Source organism: Lampetra fluviatilis, chromosome 36 (assembly GCF_964198595.1).
Source record: "Lampetra fluviatilis chromosome 36, kcLamFluv1.1, whole genome shotgun sequence".
Lineage (NCBI taxonomy): Eukaryota > Metazoa > Chordata > Hyperoartia > Petromyzontiformes > Petromyzontidae > Lampetra > Lampetra fluviatilis.
Window position 1 is genome coordinate 2,305,338 of NC_136310.1, and position 23,700 is coordinate 2,329,037.

The 23,700-nt window shown below is 44.1% G+C and overlaps 1 protein-coding gene across 1 annotated transcript in view; it reads left to right on the plus strand.

Annotated features, from left to right (window-relative positions):
• The window catches only part of MEGF6 (multiple EGF like domains 6), a 276,261-nt gene that overhangs the window by 145,421 nt on the left and 107,140 nt on the right, over positions 1 to 23,700 (plus strand). The window contains exon 5 of the mRNA XM_078873191.1: positions 20,947 to 21,069. Coding sequence (XP_078729317.1) covers positions 20,947 to 21,069 — 123 coding nt within the window. The remainder of the gene's footprint in view (positions 1 to 20,946; positions 21,070 to 23,700) is intronic.

Sequence of the window (23,700 nt, forward strand, 5' to 3'; positions counted from 1 at the left end):
TTTATCATTACACGATTACACAATGGGCATGCTGGATCACAAACTATGCCCGTTACAGCAGAGAAGCGAAGGGTCTTTTGCTTCGACTTAAGCCGTGAAAAGTCAACGTTGTTTGCTGCTCAAATGAGCAGCAGTGGTGGCCATTCCTCATTGGTATGCTGGGTGGTCATTGCATCCAGAGTACAACCACTTGCGACTTCCCCACGAAACGGCATTCTTTTAAATAACCCTAGGGGAATGATGGATTAAGTTAACCCTCACCCAGGATTCGAATTCGCAACCTTCCAAACAGTAGCAGAGCTGTATGTGTTAGCAACAATGAACGGACTGTTGCAGATGCTAAGCTAAGCAGCCCAGGATTAACAACGCGGCACATTTATGGAAGTATTTTATCCTTATTTTGTTCATCTACCTCAAACTATCTCTTCAATATGGGTATACTATACATGTATAAAAATGTACAATTCTTTGTCAATCCATTGCTGGTGGACTGTCTCCTCACACGCCGTTGCACATGGAGATTGTTTGACCATACTTCACCATGCTGGTCAGCGTGGCTGGACGAAAAGGACAGTTGAGAACCAGTTCACATATCCCTTGTCCCCGATATCAGCTATAGCTGGGAATTGAACTCAGGTTTCCAGGTCTAGATATGTCGGTGAGCTAACTAGTGCCACGATCTCATCCTCACCATGATGAACATGACACACGATTTGTTAGTGTGTTGAGATAACGTTGCATTTATATTGTGTATAAATCAAGTGTATTATTGTATAATTACATTGGATTGATGGTGATGATAGTGATGTCAATGTTTATCCATGGATATCGGCAATACTTATATATACAACTACTAAACCACGAAGAAACACGAAAACAGACAAGGCTTTATAGGAACTAAATTTACAAGGTCATTAAAATAAACATGTTTTGGGTTTTCATCATCCGCATCAGATCATATAATTTGCTGCGTATCAGCAGTTCGCGTTGTAGTGCACTCATGAGCAGATGGCTGGGTGGTGGCCAAACCCATCCAGACACAGTGATTTCTGTGCTTTTCAATGGAAAACAGATTTCCAAACTGAAATATAGGGGATGCATTTCAGATTTAATCCTGGTGGAATGACAGAAGTAAAGTTGGCACATTTCAAGAATTAGCTACGGAGTTTTGATTCGCCAAAGAGAAAAAAAATATGTTGAGAACAAAAAAAATGAATTTGTCTTGCCAGCTCATCCAAACGTGTCCTGCAGTGAACAAAATTTACAAAGCACCACTCCCTGAGCGTCACATTTGTCTTCGTGTCTTTTCAGTGCCAAATAAAGCAGACGAATTGTACATTGATCAGCACTGGCCATGGTCAAGCCACTGTTGGATGGAATGCCTCCCCCAGTTGCCAACATTTTCACGCCATCCTGCAATGTAATGCAATCTACGCGGCACCCGTGCTGCACATGAGCTGATCTTATCACTCCGTCTGCTCCGTTACGATCCTCTCGGACGCGTGCCATTCAGGGCGCCGTGGTGGCGAGATGTTAACGGCCTCGCCTGGTGTACGGGAGGTCGTGGGTTTGATCCCGACCCTGGTATGCCTGCCTGCCTGCCTGCATGTTTTGAGTTTGCATGTCCTCCCCGTGGGTAGCATAGATATTTTTTGTGGTTTTTCCCTCAACATTTAAAATGAACATGTGTTTAGATTATATTACTGCGATACATTTCGATGCGATAAGCCGCTTCGTTGAGCTATTATTTGTGGCCAGGTCACTTCTGAAAAAGAGCTAAATAGCTCGGTGGGCCTAACCTGGTAAAATAATAATAAAAAATCGTCAATAGTTTAGATTTTTTGGTTGCTGCGCCGTCATTATCCTTGACTGTCTTGTCATTACGTCTCCTAACCAAGTCCACCAACTATTCTTAACAGTTTAGTGCATGTATGTAGAACTTCTTTCGCATTGTACATAGCCAACCGTGCTAATCGAAGCTGCGGGGGAAGGACAACGAACTAAACACAAAAAGCAGTACTTAAGAAATGAGTTTTACATCTAAAATGGTAAGGAATCAATGTTATAGGTTGGTTAATACATCACCATTATTACTGAGGTGTGTATTAACCAGTTCACGTTCAAGATCCCGTGACCTAATTCACAAAAGTAGGCCACTGTGTGCCGCATATTACTCAATGTGAATGTGTAAGGCCATCGTGCTCACCTGACCAATGTTATACTCAAGTCTTAAAACCGTGGCTGACAATCCACATTAGTTTGGCGCGTGTCTTTTGATGACCACGGAAGGAGCCTTTCAAAATCCCCTGGCAGCTTTAGAAATGTCCAATAGGCACTGAGAACCCAACAGCGTCGACACAGAATACGGGCACTGACAATCAAGCAACGCGCAAATTCCACACCGGTTTTTGGGTAGTAGTGCTGCGCAACAATTGTCTCCGACAGCCGGGAACGCTGTAACATTCTGCACACTCCTCATTTATTTTGTAAGCCCTCACCCAACATGGAGCAGCACCGTACGTTTTTAATCACTGGGGGTGGGGGGGGTTAAGCCACGTGCGTTCAATAGTAAGCAAGTACTCCACACAAGGGCACAATGCAGTGAGTGGTTCTTCACCTTTTTGGGATGGCGGTCAGACAGACCTCACTGGCCTCTCTTCCCCCCACCCCCTCCAAACATCCCGGCCCCACTCATGCCACTCAACAATCTCCATTGGTGTGCTGCTGTGTAGAGGCTTCGTGTGTGTTTGTCGCCGCAACGTACTTCTGACGTTCATCGTTACATCGAGTTATTTCACACCTACGATCAGCACGGTTGGCTACGCGCAGTGCGAAACAATTTGAACGTACGATGTATGCATGGCGACACATCGATTCGTCGAGTCATGCTCACTCTGAAAGTTCATGCTTGATAATCAATTCTCATCTTGTAAGAGTTTACTTTTAATAAATAAAATTGCATATTGTATGTACACTAATTGATGCACCTTACGCACTCACTACATTCACACACAATGTTAATAAATAATCGATTATTTAACTGAATCCTGACCTTCATCTTAAACAATGGATTGGCTCGCAGAGTGGGTGATTCGTTATCACCACAGCCGCTATCCGACAATGTTGTTCGATTGTGAACGCATTAACCACATTTTTGAGCACTCAAATCTTTTACTGATACATAACTGACGTTTTCCAACTCAAGCACGTACAATGAAGGCATTTTCACTGCAGAGAATGTGACATCATGCAGAATGTTACTTAATGCTTAACTGTGTCCTAAAGGGCCTGACGTGTGTTTGTGAGTGAGGTCATACGTTTGCAAAAAAAAGTTGATATCCTGCAGCAGATGAAGGTAAATGCAGCTTCTATGAACACAGTACTGCGTCTGTACACATCGTTATAATGTCAGCTCCTGTTCCCTTATCCACAGCTGTAAGTGTTCATGGACAGGCCAGGAGGCGAGGCTATGTCAGACGAAACCCCAACGTCTTAGATGTGAGTGGGGATTCTGCCAAGCCTGACTGCATACATTTCGATTCAGACAGCCCAACATGAATATGAATGTACTCTGCACAACGCTGCGCTGAGCTTCCACAGAGAGAGACACGACGAAACAGACGTGGCTACATTTAGACGAATTCCGATCGTTTTGTTTCCGATTGTAAATAAAACGTGCGTTAAATTCGCCTTTGAAATGCACGACTAAATAATAACAACAAATGAAGCCCAATTTAGTTAAGCGTCTAAAATAATTCTTACAAACTATATGAAGCCCCGCATACCAAACACTGAAATGTTCAGAGCTAGCAAACAAACAAATTGTGAAAACCATAAGACATGCGCGCTGCATGGGAAAATACAATTAAATCCACGCTTCGCATTTGAAAATGTGCAATTTCCAAGGATTTTCCTTTGAGTGCAAAAAATAATTGGTCTTAGCATGCACCCCCCCCCCCCCCCCTTGTAAACACACATATGTGCAGTCAGCAGTCTTAGGTTCCAGGACAGGGCATGGATGCAGTCTTCCTCTCAACAAAAAAACCATCTCATAAACATGCATCGTTTGTTGTTAAAAAAAAAAACTTTCTAAATTCCCAACTGCCGACCACAAACGGAAGCACTGGTGGGCACTCGCATTGCCACTGTTTACCTTGTTCCATCCAGAAGCTAAGATGCCGCAGTTGGTAATAGACTGGTGCCCAGACAGAGTGTGAGTGTGTCTGTGCATGTGTGTGGGGAGCGGTTAGCGCTACGCTGCGCTATGAATCCGGCGACCCGGCTTCGATCTCAGCTCACGGCCAACACCAATGATGATTATCTGAACCGGTCCTGGGCGTCCTCTAGGTCGACTCAGCTTCTAATGAGTACCTGGTGCGGTGTGTAAACATCGCCACTGGGGAGACAAAGGCGGTCGGGCGTGGTGCTGGCCACCCACCCCCTCGTATACCGTTCTGACCTTCAAAGGTGCTCGCGAACAGTACTTGCCCCTACAGTCTGTTAAGGCTATACGGGGGATCTTTGTGTGTGGGGAGCGGTTAGCGCTATGCTGCCCTATGAAGCCGGCGACCCGGGTTCGATTCCAACTCACGGCCAACACAAATGACGATGATCTGAACCGGTCCTGGGCCTCCCCTAGGTCGACTCAGCCTCAAACTAATATCTAGTGTAATTCTAGATTTGAAGCTTTCGTGACTGCAAGGAATCATATTCTTAGGTTTTTTCGGTAAAGTCACGTAGGTAAAACATCTAAATTAATGAAAATAAAATAAAATAAAACAAAAATCGCGACGTTTCGGAGGCAACACAAGTCTCCGTCATCAGGTCGGACCGTCACAGCCGAATTAGCTGCATCATATCTAGTGTGGTGGGTAAACATCGCCACGCGGGAGACAAAGGCGGCTGGGTGTGGTGTTGGCCACCCACCACATCGTGTGCCGTGCTGGCCTTCATAGGTGCTCGCTAACAGCACTTGACCCAACAGTATGTTCAGACTATACGGGGGATATTTGTCTTTGTGTGTGGGCAGTAGTGTCAGTGTTTAACCACACTCCGCAAATAACCCAGTGACTTTAGTTTGATTGAAATTATGACAGAAATGATGCGTAACAAACAAGATTGAACAAGCAAGATGGTAAATAGTTTTGCAGAATTTTTTTTACGAATTCTTGAATCGAATCATGACCGTGAGTTGTAATAAATCAGCTGTGGTCATTCATAACCAACTGTGTGCTGTGGGTAATATCCTCGTGTTCCACAAATACAATACAAAAATACTACAATAGTATGACATTACATTTTCACGGTCAAAGTGTCTTCCCACTCAAACAACATAGCCAGCGGAAGTAATTCCACATTCTTACGGAGGGAAATGGTTTCACAGTAAGCTAACGGTTTCTCACTTTCTACAAAATAGTAGATATTTTACCAACCCCTCAAAGGCATGATAGACTAAGTCAACGGCCAACCGGGAATTGACCTTGAATGCGAAGCCGATTACCGTACCGGCAATACTGATATGTAGTGTTTGATTTGTACGGAAACATGTTCCGTGTGTAACATGAATCATGCTGCAAACATGACTAAGTTCGTTTAAAACTACGAAAAAAAGGCAAATATCTAGGTCATACCGTGACTTGTATTCAAAATGTCAGATCCCACAGACTGTGGACGCGTGATTGCAATGGGGTCTCATTGCACATCGCCTTGCAAGCACAGAGCCACAACTTAATTTGGCTTCATCTCCATAGACCTAGACCCTGCACTTCGTGATTGGAAACCGGGGAGGTAATGATGTGGTTAAAGGACGCTTTCATTCATCATATTGCAGAGCTGGTTTAAGCTTTCTGCTACTTTTTTTTTTTCACCAAAGGTACTACATTTTTTCATCACTGTGCCAATTGACTATGCCATATAGTGTGTCATCATATGATATTAAACACGAATGTTAGAGCTATAACGATTCTCACAATACATTTTCAAATTGTGAATGTACGAATCAATGTCCGTCATTTCACGCGTCATATGCAATGCACTCACGTGACCTCCGCAGACAGTAAATATTCTACATTGCACCACAATGTTTAAATCATAGGTTATTGAATTGAGTGGCAAGCCTTGATCATGACTCGTAGCGATTCATTGAATTTCAAGGGGGTGAATTATTACATGTGTAATGAGCATATATAATTAGTTCTTTGTTATTTATTAAAAGGCAAAAATATATTGATATGAAAGATAAACGTGCGGCCCTGTAATTTCTAGCTCGTGATTCTGCTATTATGAAGGGCTTCCACACAAGAGCGCTGGAGGGTATATATTCTTACCAACTCTTCAACACTGACCATTTATCTTACGAGAGGTGGGGGTACCCACACTTTCCCCACCACATGCAACCATCCGATCATCGAACTACGGTTTACCCATTTGATTCAAAACCGTTGAAACATTTTTATTTATTTTACCAGGTAAAGCTCACTAAGCTATGTAGCTCTTTTTCAGAAGCGACCTGGTCGCAAAGGATAGCTCAACTCAGTGCCTTATGATGTGGAAATGTATTGCAGCCAAATACTCTAAACGCGTGATGTTGTCTCTAAATGTGGAGGGGAAAAACCGGAGGACCCGGAGAAAAATCCACGGGCCGACAGGGAGAGAGAGAGACATCCCAACGCCAAATTTACAGCAGGCGTCAGGATCGGGATCGAACCCACGCACTCCTTCATACCAGGCGAGGTAGTTAACATCTCGCCACTACTGGGCGGACAGAGGCAATGAGGATATATAATGGATAGAGTGAAACCAGGGACCTCTGGCTTGCGAGTCCAGTGCGCTGATCATTACCACTGCGATGGGCGTCCAAGTATATTTACCTTTTGGCTCACAAAATTACTTGCGAAGAGAAACGAGAGTGCAGACTGGCCGAGAGCAAACAAATGCACGTGCATATGCGTCTAAAATTAAGGCGCTTCCCCGTCCAGGTTCAAATTAAAACCTCGTGAAAAGAAGGAACCTCTTAAAGAATGATGCCGTCTGAGATTAGAGAGCGCGGTACGTGCGAGCGAGCGCTGTTCGAGAATTTCAGCTCTTGGCAGACTCCGTGAAAAAAATGTCCTCAACAGAGGAGAAGCTTTGAGTGTATTGTACTACCACAAACTATGCTGCGCAACTTTGTGGTGTTAGACAACTATTGCCGTGACTACCACCGCAACCGCCCAGCCAAGCGTGTGTCCACCTTTGCCAGGGCATCTCTCACCAATTTACAGACAATATTTTTTTTAAACTAAGGTTTATTTAAAACAGAAATGAATATGCAAAGCAAAAAACAACAGTTGAGGGGTCAATTAATGGGGGGTCACAAGACATCTGGACCATCCTGTATGTTGAACTTCTTTCGTACTCTACATAGCCAACCGTGCTAACTGGAGGTGCCTTAACACACTGTTGGGGGCAAGTGCTGTTAGTGAGCACCTATGAAGGCCGGTGCAGCACACGAAGGGGGTGAGTGGCCAGGACCACGCCTGGCCGCCTTTGTCTCCCCATTGGTGATTTTGACACATCGCACCAGGCGCTCATTTGAGACTGAGTCGACACATCTTCACAACAGCCACCTCATCCACATGCTCTGGATCCCCATCTCCATGTGCCAGACACTTTTATGATCTCCTCCAAGACCTCTATTATGTGAATCTGTTCCTCAACACTCCAACATAGTCGATGTATCCACAAGATGATCCCACTCACCCTTCCTGTTCATCCGTACCAAGTATATAATACAGTCCTGCGAAATACCTGTTTTTATTAAAATCGCACTCACATGTTTAATTAATTTAAATCGATAATGGCAGCTGAAACAATGGGAGGGTTTCTTAAATCCCATCCGTCCACGTCTGTCCACCCAGTGGTATAATGGGTACAACCACAATGAGTCCATCAGCGGGTTATTATACGATGGGGTAAAGTGTGGGTACCCCACCCCTGCCGAGAAGTCTGGCCAGCATGAAAGAGTAGGCCAAGGTAAACGTTCACCAAACGTGTAAGACAACCACCAAATATCCTTCTTTAATTATATCAGATGTCTGCGTCATTTCGATCTGGCTTCCTGTTTCACTGTTCGAGTATGCGAATTCATATTATTTGGGTCTTTCAGTAAGGTCACGTAGATGGGTTCAAAGAAAATAAAAAAAACTACGACATTTCGATCACAACACAAGCGAGTGTCATCAGGTGACGATCGTCAGGTGATGATCGCTTGTGTTGTGATCGTAACGTCGTAGTTTTTTTTGTCATTTTCGTTATTTTCTTTGAACCTTTCTACGTGACTTTACCGAAAGACTCAAAGAATATGAATTCCTGCAGTCACGAAAGCTTAAGTCAAGATTCATGCGTATTCTGTTGTTGAGTTACAAACCCACATGCCACCGCACTATGCTAACATATATCCAAAAAATACTTTCATGCAATCTTATAGGATATAAAACATATTTATTGCTGTGGGACTATGCGATGGTAATAAAATAGTACAAATATGGCAAGCATTATTTGGTTCATGAAAAGTATCCTTAAATACTTAATCCTTGGATATACTGCTTGAGTGGTCAAGGGAGCTAGGGGTTACACAGGTTTATTTAAAACCTTTCAACACGGACCTCCCGTTCAGACGACTACCAATTCTGTTTTAGGTGCTAAATGGACAAAAGGCAAATATAGTTCATGCACTGCTACCCAGCAGGTGCTCAATTATAGGGCAGGTCATCTTCTTGGTTCTTTCGGTAAAGTCACGTAGAAGGGAAGTAATAAAATAATAAAAATAAAACATAATAAAACAATTCTCACGACGTTTCGGCCACAACGCAAGCAGCCATCCTCAGGCGAAGAATGAAACACCCCAAGCTTGGAGCGTATATTTAAGCTGGGTTAGAGGGGGGGGAGGTGGGAAGAAGAGCGCCTAAACAAAATAATTTGCATATCAAGAGGAATTCAGCATATGGAAAATGCGTAGGAGGTGGGCGGGGGGGGGTTCCAAATCAATACTATGCCCGTGCATTATGCAGGATTAGCAGCATCAAAGGGGGGGGGGGAAGGGGGGGAGCATTAACAAAGGAAAGGAATGTTAATAGTATGTAGCTGTAGTTACTAAACAACCACGTAAAAAAAAAACTACAGTATAAACTGCATGACAACCTAAAGTATAAACTACATAGCATCATCAGTAAACTTACTATACTCTACAATAAGCTGAGTTACTAACAGTAAGTAATACATGAAAAATTCTACGTTGTAAAAAATTATATAATATGCTTCCATCTAAACTTTATTCTCTTACATCACACGCGTCTATACCGTACTATATACTTCCATAGGCAAAACCAACATTAAATTACATACTGTATTGCTATAAACCACCCTATACCTTATACATTTTTAATATAACACTATGTATTATTCTACCCACCCTAATGTGTATCAAAATGGTTTATTACGTCCTTCCAGTGATTGCTAAGCCAGAATCCATCTTCTCGGTTAAAATTGTCTCTGTGTTTGTAAATGTGGATCGCCTCATGTACGAATCTCTCATGATAGCCAGATGGTTTGCAGAGAACCTCTGTCTTGGAGAAGTCAATGTCATGTGAGCCCACTGAGTTGTAACAGTGATCTGCCACGGCTGAGGTGTTTGTCCTACAGTGTTTCAGGTCAGCTTTATGTTCACGGATGCGGTCCGAGACATGTCGTTTGGTTTCCCCAATGTAACTGCTACCACAGAGGCAACTTAGTTTGTAGACACCAGGGTACTGTATGTCTGGAACCACATCTTTTACAGACGGTACCAGATCACGGATTTTATGTACTGTGTTGAATCGGACCTGGATCTTGTGTTTAATCAGGATTTTGGAGATCTTTTTTGTGACCCCAGCAATGTAGGGTAAGGTGATGGTCTTGAAAGGCTCCTCAACAGGATCTTTCTTGGTGGTTGGAGTGATGGCTTTGCGGATTGTGTAGTCGGAGTAACCATTAGCCTTAAGAGCTTGGCGTACGTGTTTGAGTTCACTGGAAATGTGTTCATGGTCGGAGATGCATTGGGCTCTATGATATAGAGTCTTGATGAGAGAATTCTTCTGGGATGGATGGTGGTGGGAATCCGGTTTTAGATAAGCATCCGTGTGGGTGGCTTTCCTGTAGACAGAGTGGCTCATTGAACCATCAGGTCTCGTACGCCAAGCTCTTAAGGCTAATGGTTACTCCGACTACACAATCCGCAAAGCCATCACTCCAACCACCAAGAAAGATCCTGTTGAGGAGCCTTTCAAGACCATCACCTTACCCTACATTGCTGGGGCCACAAAAAAGATCTCCAAAATCCTGATTAAACACAAGATCCAGGTCCGATTCAACACAGTACATAAAATCCGTGATCTGGTACCGTCTGTAAAAGATGTGGTTCCAGACATACAGTACCCTGGTGTCTACAAACTAAGTTGCCTCTGTGGTAGCAGTTACATTGGGGAAACCAAACGACATGTCTCGGACCGCATCCGTGAACATAAAGCTGACCTGAAACACTGTAGGACAAACACCTCAGCCGTGGCAGATCACTGTTACAACTCAGTGGGCTCACATGACATTGACTTTTCCAAGACAGAGGTTCTCTGCAAGCCATCTGGCTATCATGAGAGATTCGTACATGAGGCGATCCACATTTACAAACACAGAGACAATTTTAACCGAGAAGATGGATTCTGGCTTAGCAATCACTGGAAGGACGTAATAAACCATTTTGATACACATTAGGGTGGGTAGAATAATACATAGTGTTATATTAAAAATGTATAAGGTATAGGGTGGTTTATAGCAATACAGTATGTAATTTAATGTTGGTTTTGCCTATGGAAGTATATAGTACGGTATAGACGCGTGTGATGTAAGAGAATAAAGTTTAGATGGAAGCATATTATATAATTTTTTACAACGTAGAATTTTTCATGTATTACTTACTGTTAGTAACTCAGCTTATTGTAGAGTATAGTAAGTTTACTGATGATGCTATGTAGTTTATACTTTAGGTTGTCATGCAGTTTATACTGTAGTTTTTTTACGTGGTTGTTTAGTAACTACAGCTACATACTATTAACATTCCTTTCCTTTGTTAATGCTCCCCCCCTTCCCCCCCCCCCCTTTGATGCTGCTAATCCTGCATAATGCACGGGCATAGTATTGATTTGGAACCCCCCCCCGCCCACCTCCTACGCATTTTCCATATGCTGAATTCCTCTTGATATGCAAATTATTTTGTTTAGGCGCTCTTCTTCCCACCTCCCCCCCCTCTAACCCAGCTTAAATATACGCTCCAAGCTTGGGGTGTTTCATTCTTCGCCTGAGGATGGCTGCTTGCGTTGTGGCCGAAACGTCGTGAGAATTGTTTTATTATGTTTTATTTTTATTATTTTATTACTTCCCTTCTACGTGACTTTACCGAAAGAACCAAGAAGATGAATCCCTGCAGTCACGAAAGCTTTAAATCGAAATATAGGGCAGGTGTTAAAAATGTACAAAACACAAAGCCAGAAATGTCACAAAGCACCCATCAATGACTACCCCCCCTCTCCCTAACATGACTCCTTTGGAGAGCGTCCCACATTGATGAAGCGATAAACAATCCACAAACAAACGAGGAACACAACACACCGCTGTGTGATGCTCACATGCCGAAGAAATGTTTACCTGCATGATGGCATTTCACGTTCCTCGACCAAAACACAGTTCGAATCTTCCAGATTACGTTTCAAACAAGAACCAAATGCTGGAACGAGCGATTGTGTGAGCAAAAGAGACCCGTTTAAAGGGCTTGCACATCGGTATCGTAAGCAGCAGTCATTGTCCATCCACTGCTGGATGAAGGCCTCTATCCACAAGGCAATGCCATCGCTTACAGTCCAGTGATGTGCATAAGACACTCGTGCTACAGATAAGATACAATCTCGACTGAAAAGAATTTCTTTACAACAGAGTTTTGTGTTTATTTCGTTGTCCTTCCCCCGCACCTCCGATTCGCACGTTTGGCTACGTACGATGCGAAAGAAGTTCAACGTACACACATACATCGGCATCTTCACCTCTGAGATTTAGTCACTTAATTAATCCTTCTCCTCCATCCTCTCCACCCAGCCATGTAAATTGGTACACTCCCGTTAATCAATCGACAGGCTAAGTGTGGCAGGGTCAAGTGTGAGTACTCCCATCTCACCAGAGACATCTGGCCACCATGGAAGAGTAGACCAAATAATGACTGTCCACAAGGTGTAAAGATGAGTGTAGAAAATCCTGATTGTTAAAACAAAAATGAAATCACGCCAACGAATCGGCAATGTTATTAATTCCAGATTTTACTCAACCGCGCGATTTACAAAAGTAAATTCGTTTGACTGAGGTCTTCTGAGCAAAACATACTCTCTTTTTTTCCAAGCCGAAAGTAACTCCACAGTGCTCAATTTGAAAAGATGCCTTTGTGCAATTTGTGAGTGGGCTGCTATGCAGGCGGTGTCTGCCGCCAAGCAATTTCACTTCAAAGTGAAGCGCAAAAGTTTCCAACAGGCTACGCTTCCCCATTTCCTGGTGGTTTTAAGACTAATACATTATTGTATGTTTAAAATACTGGGTTACAGTAACTCCTCCGCTTCATCTCATCCCTTCATTTAATTTTTAACATATTACTTGTATTGATGAAACAGCAGCGTTTTAAGAGCATTTTTCATACGCTGTTTTATTTTTTTAAGCAACATTGCACAATATTTACGTCTCTGCAGAGAAAGAAACATTAAATACGATCACGCGACTCAAGAAACGTTAGAGAAACATAAAGTGTGCATTACATTACAGACATATGCAATTGACGCTTCGACAGTGTGGATCTTGGATTGTGTAGACGCATGCACAACGACAAAGACCCCCCGTTTAGCCTTAACAGGCTGTTGCGTCAAGTGCTGTTAGGGAGCACCTATGAAGACCGGCACGGCACGCGAGGGGGTGGGTGGCCAGCACCACGTCCGGCCGCCTTTGTCTCCCCAGTGGCGATGTCTACACACTGTACTGGGTACTCATTTGAGGCTGAGTCAACCTAAGGGAGGCCGAGGACCGGTTCAAATAATAGTCACCGGTGTTGCCCATCAGCGGAATTCGAACTCAGGTCCCTGGGTTCGAAGTGCCGTATGCTAACCACTACCCCACCGCTCCCCACACACAAACACACGCACACATCCACACACACGCATGCACAGAGACCACACACAAACACAGACTGCATTCTCCAAAAACGAATTGTGCAGATTCCTCTTTCTATCCTCAAGAGTGCTGGAGCTATTTTTTCACTGTCTGCATTGACAGAGGGATGAGGATATCGGGTTGAAATAGTAGGCACGATGGGCTTGCAAGGTCGATTTTCACACTCAACTATACGTGCAATGAATCGTACTTGCAATAATCAATTATGTGTATTGATATACAATATGCGATTGTTTCGCGTAAACCATGCAGCCACGCCATAGGCTCTACATTCACCTTGTGCCACACAGGGACAGCTGTGGCTGGGGGTACCCTTTCAAATATTTGAAATGTAAGTCACGTATCACATGTAAGCACTCATGAGACACCGCGGCGGAAAGGGGCACTGTCAACAACTAATATAATGTTTCATTATTCATTAATTAATCGAACCATGGCCGTGATTTATTCATTATTACATACCGGCAAAACCGTGCAATAATTATAGTGGAAATAAATGTGCGTGGAAAATCCTGCGAGATTTATGATCATTTTAAAGATGGACCATGAACATAACACGGGAAACGTGAGAGACCAACAACACGGAGACAAGAGAAAAATGAAAAAGGTGCAGCAAATGCTGGCAGAAGGACCTCCACAAAAGGAGCTCGAGACAGCCCCTCTAGAGGAAGAGAGGAGAGGGCATCCACGATTTAGCCCACCACATGCGATCTGCATGCCATCTGCATGCGGTGGAAACATTCCGTCGAGGATTTAAGAAACTTGCCCATTGTTTCAACTGCCTTGCTGGAAGATCGAACCGGCAACCCATGGATTGCAAGTCCATTGTGCTCACCATTAACTTGCGGCAGCATCTTTAAAGCGAGTCACCGGTTTGAAAGTAAAGGGGGGGGGACAAAATGCATAGCTCATGTGAATTACGTGTGGGTGTTTGTTGTGGCCGTGTATCCTTCTCCTCTTCTCCTCGAGGCTGAATTTGTATTCAAAGGCAGATGGTTCATTGTGAAACCCAAAAATAACGTCCCACGAATGCTGTGTGTGGCTTTCTTTGACCATTACATAGAAAAAAAACACGCGCAACCATTACAGTATTAAATTGAGGACGCACAATTGAACTAAAATCGTAGCCATGAGAATAAAAGCATTTAATCATGCCCAGTGTAAGGGAGCCTGGGTGAGCTTCTCCACCCACCATTGAATCCCGAGGCTGGCATGAGACTGGAACGAGATTGATATCGGCATCCTGCATTTGTGTTAGTGCGCTGGTGGAATTATTCTGATGCCTCCGAAATCAAGTGTGGGTATGACCTTGTTGTTTTAATCCTAGGCGACCCATACTTGGTTTCAAAGGACTGCAGAAAATGGCATCTATTTATTCACCAAAATATATTTCTTCTATGAAGTGTACATTTGTGTATTTTTTACTGGCAATGTCACTGATCATAATGTAGGTGGCTAACCAAGGATTGTGTGCATCTACCCACAATATCCCTGAAACAACATCACAATTCGGCACCATATAAAGAAGTTCAACATGCATACATACATACACGCCCAGCCATTCAAACTGATAAACGTGGGAGGCAACACAATACAATGCAGCATTGCAAGCTTTTAGGAGCATGCCCAGTGAACACAGGATTACACTCAGCCTGTCTGCATTCACGGAACGCCATTCTCCCTCTCACGCCAGCATTACAAATTCATCTTAATGCAGGTCAGTCTGATGTACGTTCAGTTTCAACGGACTAATTGCAATAGCGTTACGCATGCCTCGTGCCCATACCTCCTGTCCTCCAACCTGTCTGTCGGTGTACAATACGCCATATGGCAGAACAATTCCAACCTGCTCCGTGGACATTGACAGCTCATGACATTACGATCTTAGCACCTGGAATTGCAAATCTGCACGGTGCCCTCAGTGTTAAAGCAGGAGCACGTGGTCACGCGCGCAGTTTCACTCCAGCAGTATCACAGCTGTTGGAAATGTAAAGCTCTGCATGAGGACTCTGCAAATTACGATCACGTGTTGAAGCAATGAGGCGGTGATTAGAGATGAACTAGCATTACACCGCAGTGTGGTGATTGGACGGTGGTATCCGGTGGAGGTGTATAGTGGTGGATAATGCAATGGATGTCGTTCCATCACTATGATTCGACATTTGATTTCAGCCTGAATAGGTTGAACCCCGTTTTAGGAATATGGAATTCATGTCAGTTGCTCAACGGGCAATGAATATGCGCACAACTCCAATCTTAAATCTTGACTTAAAGCTTTCGTGACTGCAGGGATTCATATTCTTTGAATCTTTCGGTAAAGTCACTTTGTGTAGTGAGTAAAGAGGCCCTGTCTGGTTGGATTGGCATTCCTTAATAATTGCAATACTGTATTATCCAGACCAGCATTATAGCAGTGAACTGTATACTCATCATCATCTAGGATTCCTCAAGATCGAATGTGATGATCGGCCATGGACAGCGATGAGGGTCACCGTGTGTGAGTAAGCAGGTGGCTGATGAGGCCAATCCTGGAACCACATATCTCGTTACAGTGACAGAATGTGTTGCATGCTATGTCGTCGTCAATATCATCGGCCACGGTCAATCCACCAATCGATGAAGGCCTCGCCAAACCGTCGCCACCCTCTCTCAATCCTGCAATGTATCAACTGTTTATGGTAAAGCAAACAATGAAGACGAATGACATGCATTTGTTAAACTGCAGAAAACTGTTTTGTTAACCGCCAAACAATTCAGGAAATTACACATGTTCAGTTATAAAGAATAATTCAATTCCGGGCATTACAGACGTATCATATTGCTCTGTGCTCACAAACATATGGCTAGGCATGACATCAAAGTTGTAATAAATGTGCATGTACGAAAGGTCAATTCATGGATTGTATGACTGCAACCAATTGCTATTTGGAAATCGCTCTTCGTACGCAAATTGTAAATGTTGTGGAGATACTCTCAAGCGACCGGTGTGTTGAACTAGTATCTAATTGGTACGTTTTGTTTAAGTGACAAACCTTACTAATTGGCTGTGTCGGGTGATAATGGGGTTTACGACACATATTTAAGGGATCTAATTCAAAAACCTTTATCATGAATAATATAGGTCTCAAAAACCTACTTGTTAAACTGATGTAATCCTCATCTTTTGCGTTATACTAATAATACAGTCATGCAATATAGGTCTATTGATATCCCGGATCATATTATATTTGCATGGAGACTGGGTGTGGTAGATGTGTGTGACATGGGAGGTTATCAGTTATTTTTTTTCAATTCTGTTCCGATGACGCCGATGTACGTGTACGTCATCGCATGCGGCAGGGCGTGGCATAGTTTGGCGCCAGCTATCGTAGAGTGTGGTCGTGTCGCTACAGTTCTTTGGGGTGAGTACAATGCCTTTAAAAAAACAACGGCGCTACGCCTCACTAAATAAAACTAAGGCTGAACCGCTTGTGCGTTCCGAGATTCAGCGGTGAATGGGACACCCACCAACCTGCAACTTTCAGACCTCTCAGAACGGGAAAAGGTTAATAACAGAACACTGCTTCGAAGGACCTCTCTCTAGGCCCTGCCACTCAGTCTACACAGCCCCAGTGTTTCCCTGTTCACCATTGTCATCTGGCTGTGGGTTTTATCCTCTTTTCTCACAAGACGTTTCTTCCAGCCATCTGGGTCGACTTTTAATTCGTATATTTTTGATACCGTAATAACATTCTTGTAAAATGCTCCTCAAAGACATGAGTCAGTGTATTATTGACCTATTTAACTAATGTTACACTTTCAAGATGTCCTTTCGCTGGGCCTTGCTTGAGTGCAGGTACATGCATAGTGACACACGTGAACACACAGCAGAGATTAAAAAAAAACATCAAGGTGGTGATTGTTCAACAGTTATAACGCCGGCTTGAGACAATGCTTTGAAAAAGATCAGCGGCAATTAAAATATTCAAGTTTGACATTCATTCCATTTTTACAATGCAGAGAGGTCACAGCTATTAGGGAAATTATAGCAATTTTCATGTTAGCATTGGTAAAAATTGAGCCGTGCACCACATCCCAGCTAATAACCCTTAAAGTACGTTATTATTATTGATAATGAGTGCAATGACATGCACACAATCCACAGATGCCATTACTATCGCCACAAAGTATCACTGTGGGCACATAAGCCTTGGGGGAAAAAAATCACTAAATCCTGCTGTACAAACCACCAGCTCTCTGGCATTTGATTGACTAAATTACGCATTTACAGGCTAGCATTATCTATTCAAATCTGAACCGGAATGGATAACACTGAGAGGGCCCACTCATTGCATTGTGGAAGTGTGCGGATATGCCTGATGGCTGTGGTAATCAAGGGTTTGACTGTAATTTACACAAACGGCCCGGATGTAAATATACGGTAAAATTCCTCCTTCCCGCAGTGATGTGTGGGATGAATATCACACGATCACATTATCAGCGATGTTATCTGAAAATTGACTCCAATACTAGATTTGAAACTTTCGTGACTGCAAGGATTCATACTCTTAGGTTTTTTCGGTAAAGTCACTAAGGTACAATTTTTATTTATTTATTTTTACCTACGTGACTTTACCGAAAAAAACCTAAGAGTTTGACTCCAATTGCTGCAAAAGAACAAATGCGGATAACCATTGAGAACTGGATGGATTTGACAGTGAACCACTAATTCTCCCCATAAAAAAAATGTAAACGATAGGAAGTCGTATTTGTTGTCCTTCCAGACACCTCCGATTAGCACGGTTGGTTACGTATGGCGCGAAAGAAGTTCAACATACATACGTGCATACAGGCCTGTCACAATGCGGTCGTGGGGAAAATGACGGATAAGCGTGGTTTCATATGAAGAATAGGGGGCATGGATAATGGAGTTTTCACGGCCTCTACAGGAGTCACGGTTGATAGGGCTACGGAGGAGATACGTTTTGTTGTAATGTATTCAGTGAGCCATATGGCTGGGGAGGTATTTTTTTCGTCTTCACAAGAATTGATTCGACTTAACGCAGTTTTGTTTTCCCCATTAGGCAGACTGCGATCTCTTGAGCTCAGAAAGCGCAACAACGCACGCTCATGAGACGGTCATTGAGCAGAACATCTCCCTCGCCTCCATGCGATGTTCACACTGTCGACGCCTGTGGTTTTAGGAAACTGCTTGAGGATATCAAAAACAATTGTATGTTGTGGCTACGCGACGCACATTCCTCGTCGCATTACGGCCACGCAGTGCCATCTATTGGTAAACTTTGATAGCGCTGTAAACAAGTGAAAGCAACGACTTCAGACGCTGTCTTTCCGACAGACCTGTTCTTCACCTGAGGACGGCTGCTTGCGTTGTGGCCGAAACGTCGTGAGAATTATTTTATTATGTTTTATTTGTATTATTTTATTATTTCCCTTCTACGTGACTTTACCGAAAGAACCAAGAAGATGAATCCCTGCAGTCACGAAAGCTTTAAATCGAAATTCAACGACGAGTATTTAAAAGAGGAATGAATGATTGTGCCGCGTTGTTTCTTTACATTTGTGCGAGGTAACGTTTGCAATTTAGGATGCAAACTCTTGTCCGTAACACTCTGCATCAACACTCCACACGCATGAGAAAGAATCTCAACAAAACTTCCTGTAGAATAATATACGTAGAATTATTGCGATTGGCAGATTATCTTCCCATGTTTATTCCAATATTCGTGAACAGATCGAACACATGTTTGCTGATAGAATGTGTATTTAAGAGAATGCATGCTCTCATTACACTCGTCATCTACATCACACATTTACGTAAGAAAGTACAGCAAATGTTCCCTTTGCCCAGTATACGTAGCATCATTGCAATTGGTAAACTACCGCACCCTGTTTATCCAAACCGTTGTACCTTAACAAAACAAATTATGAAGGGTGTTGTTCTAGGATATTTAGCCCGAACTAATGCACGATTAATTGTGTATACAGTATATATAAAAACAATTATATGGTTGTGAAACGATGACAAGAAAACCTCTGATCGTTTAAGAGTCAGTTCCAGGTTCCAGGAGAACCCATACAACGAGTGCCATATTTGTGCGAATTTGTCAGTTGAAAAAATTACATTTTTTACATTTACCGGCAGACATTTCTATGCGTGGCAAACCAGTAGCCGTTGTTTTTTTCCTATTGTTAGTGGTAATGCAATGTTAGCAGTAATTTTAACAGCCCTAATGTAGACATAGAAACAAATTGTGTTGGTGCAGCTGCGTTGGCAGTGGTGCACAAGCACAATGAACAACAAAAATCCACGACACACTCGTCAACAACACTGGGGCCTTCGAAGCATGAAACAATCGTTGACGTTTCAGGCAATGGTCCTACTTCATAGCACATCATATCATAAGAAAGTTATCCATCGAGGTTTTTGGGTTAGATCGCGAACGTATAAATGTGCCGTTAAACCCGCCACGACCCGACACTGCGAATTAGTAAGGTTCGTCACGTAAACAAGACGTGCTTTATCTGACAAACCAACTATAATTGGCTGTGTCGGCTCGTGGCGGGTTTAACGGCACATTTATATTTATGAAATCTAACACAAAAACCTCTATTATGGATAATATTGGGAGCAAAAGCCGACTTGTTAATATGAAAATCAGAAGAACCACACTTCGCGGCGTGTGCATTATATAACTCCTTTTTCCCCATCATTTCATCCAAAGGTAGAGCGCAGGGACGTTTTGTTTTGAGACATTGTGGGAGTTTACAGCTGCTGCCAGCTAATGCAGCACTCCTGGGGTCGAAATGGAATGCGGTGCACTAAATCTGATGTAGTTTACGCTCGATATTGGCGAATAAAGAATTACTGATCGACTATTGCCAACAAAGAGCAAGGTTGAAACAATATTAAAAAAAATAAAACATGCTCTTTTTTATCTTGTGTGAGTGCACACACACACACACATATACAAAAAAAAACATCTGTCATCTGTGCATGTGCATTTTCTGGCCACGTATATGGCCCAGCATTAAATATACAATTTCTTCTTTTACATATTATTGCAGAGAGCCAAAAGGCACTTCGTTTGCACGCAATCAACCAATCTTTTTGGCACTGGAGATTGCCCGGGCTCGCAGCAATTGGCAGTAATCACAATAAAATAAACCAAGAACCTCAGAGAATGTCGCTTGAAAAATACCAGGCCCTTCCTTCCAGAAGGGAGATTATTGCGGCTTCCTCGGCATGCACCGAACTTTTCACTCGCAGGCAGATGACTTGCAAGCGATGGTAATTTGGTCCCAAACAAACAGCAATTGAAGAAAAATTAATGCTGGCCTTGAAACAGAGCAAAGCATTCACTTATGACATGTTAGTTCTGACCTGACACGACCCCTATATTGTGTAAGCGGATGGGGGGTGGGGGGGAGAAAATCTGGCTCTTTCAGCTGAGAAATAAAAACAATATATTAAGCTGGGAATGTATTCTCTCTAACTCGGTTTGACTTGAGCCAATTACACATATGCTGCTGCTAAAGCATATGGATAAAGAAAACAAATACGGTATTGATGGTAAGGATAAAATAAAGTAAAGTAAACTAATTGCACGCGAGGATTAATTCTCAATTCCCCCCCTCCCTCTCTTGCCCCCCCCCCCTCCATGTGTTGTGCAGATTTGAACGAATGTGAGCTCGACAACGGCGGATGTCAAGAGTCCTGCTGCAACACCATTGGGAGCTTCATCTGCAAGTGCGGACTTGGTCACAAGCTCTCCGCCAACCTGAGGTCCTGTGAAGGTGAGCGCGGTGGACTGGGGTTGTGCAACGGCGGCGTCCTGGTGTCTACAGCCCGAGTGGATGTGGATTTATATTATGTTTCCTTCCCCCCCCCCCCTTCTGTTCGTACGAATGTCCGTTCGCATGCCATCAGTCACGAATGAGGCTCATGTCTGCCAACGTCCTCGATTCAATTTCGACGGTTTTTTGTTTGTGTTAATTCGGTTCGTAATGGTCAGCTGGATTCGCGAGTATACCGAATCATTACGAGCATTGGTTCGTGCTCATTCCTATTGGTCAGCTGAGTGAATGACATATTCGTACAGAAGAGGACATGTACGTGTACAGTATATATGTATTCTAGATTAGAAGTTTTCGTGACTGCAAAGATCCATACTCTTTGCTTTTTTCTGTAAAGTCACGTAGGTAAAAAATAAAATAAATTAAAAATGAAAACAACTAAAAAATGTAATGAATTAAAAATGAAAACAACTAAATTTAGTTGTTTTCAACTAAATTTAGTTGTTTTTATTTTAAATTTACTTGTTTTCATTTTAAATTTTTTAGTTGTTTTCATTTTTTATTTATTTTATTTTTTACCTACGTGACTTTACCGAAAAAACCAAAGAGTATAGTATATATATTTTATATAATGTTGCACTCGTCACACACAATAAAGTCCTTGGCAACGAATGAACCACAATACCTCGCTGTTCTCGTCAAGGAGCATAAACCATCACGTGAACTCCGATCAGCCTCGTAGCAGCAGCAGCAGCAGTGGCTCTTTGGCTGGCTATCGAACAAAAACGGTCACCGCAAGTGCTTATGCAACCATCTGGAAAGCTCTTCCTTCCGATATTTGGAAGCCACTGAAGCTATGCACTTTTGAATCCAGATTGAAAACTCATTTCTTCAGAACAGTTTTTTGTGCTCAGTTTGTTGTCCTTCCCCCGGCATGTCCAATTAGCATGGTGGGTCACGTACTGGACCAAATAAGTTCAACATACACAGATGTAATTGCCCAGTAGCCAGTGAGAGTCAAAGGCAGAGGGTTGGCTTGGACTATACTCGCTTAGAGACATTGAGGTCAGAAATACTTCGTGCAAAAGTAAGAGTTTTATGATGGACAGACTGGCCTCCACCATGGGAACTTGGAATGATTCATATTTGTCCAGGGCTCGTGGTGCATTTGCAGCCATTGATACAGCACAGCAGAGCGCAATCCACTGCTGGGAGAGAACTTTCCCCGCGCCATGCAGATCATCTGGGATATTTGCTCCACACTTCGCCATGCTGGTCAATGATGAATGGTAAATGTGTAGGGCTGTTACGGGAGGGCTGTAAGTGCATACGATCCAATGGGTAACAAACACAGTGGGCGGAGTTACGGGAGTACACGGGGGGGGTGCCCGCAGCGACGTCCGCATCAGGCAGCCTGGGGGGTTGTGATCCTGATGGGGGGTATAAAGGGGGAGGACAAAGAGAGCTCGGGGCTCAGTCTGGGAACGAAGGAGGAAGAGTGAAGATCCTCTAGCTAGAGCCCTGGACTCCCCTCGACGCCGCCCTTGTCAGGGCTGCAGAGGAGCGAGCCAGAGGCGTGGTTCCGTGAACCAGGGTTAGACCCTGGGACTCCGGAGACCGTAGCCCGACTCACCAGTGTCGGGCCAGTTAGCCTCCCCTAGCTCGTTAGAGGAGGACTTGGGGATAGGTGAGATTAGCTAGGGGGTATCCCCAGTTATCCGGGTGAGGGGGCCGCTACCCCCTCTAGTGTTGTCCTGTACCGATAAGCTGAAATAAATATACGTGTGCCTCAACCTGGGTGTCCAGCGTCTTCACCGGTACTTCATCTGGTGTCAGAAGTACTACGGACATGGAAACACGTCAGACAGCTCGAGCCAGAGTACCGGAGGAGGACACTGCTGAAGTCGTTGAGCCCGAGGCGGCTCACCAAGACATGGCGCAGCCGGGGGCCGACGCGTTCCTACCGGGGCATCGGCATGAAGAGGGGCCGCAGCCAGACGCGCTACGGCTGGCTCACGAGAGACTGGCGGAGCTACTGTACGCCGCTGCCGCCACGCTGGAAAACATCACGCGGCTGGGGGCTGGTGGTCCACCACGGGGCGAGGGGAGCCGTCAACCTGAGCGCCTTCCCGCCATTTCTGAAAACTCAAGCTTTGAATTTCCCGCCATCGTCACGGCAGCTGCGGAGGGCGTGGCCGGGCTCAACCTTGGGTCCGACACCGCTCTCGCTGGGACAGCTGCGTCATCTCCAGCGGAGGGAGCGTCATCACATCCGCGACAGGCGATTCCATCTGCCATTCGCGCCGACGCACAGCCGAGTCCCGGGGATAGCAGCCTACAGACGTCCAAGGCGAACGCTGCGCTACAACAACGGCTGCCTCCGCTTAAAGAATTTGTTGGTGCAGAGGGCGACTGGGGCGGCTTCCAGCGACGCTTCATCGCCCACCAAGAAATGGCAAGGTGGTCCGACGATGAAGCCCTCTGCGCGCTGCCGGCGCTCCTCGACGCAGACGCGCTCGCCGCCCTCACATCGGCGCCGAAAGAGAAGCGGTCTACTCTGCCGAAGGCACTACAGCTGCTGGCCGGGGTCTATGGACCTTCAGCGGAATGCAGAGAGCGGTTCTACGAGCG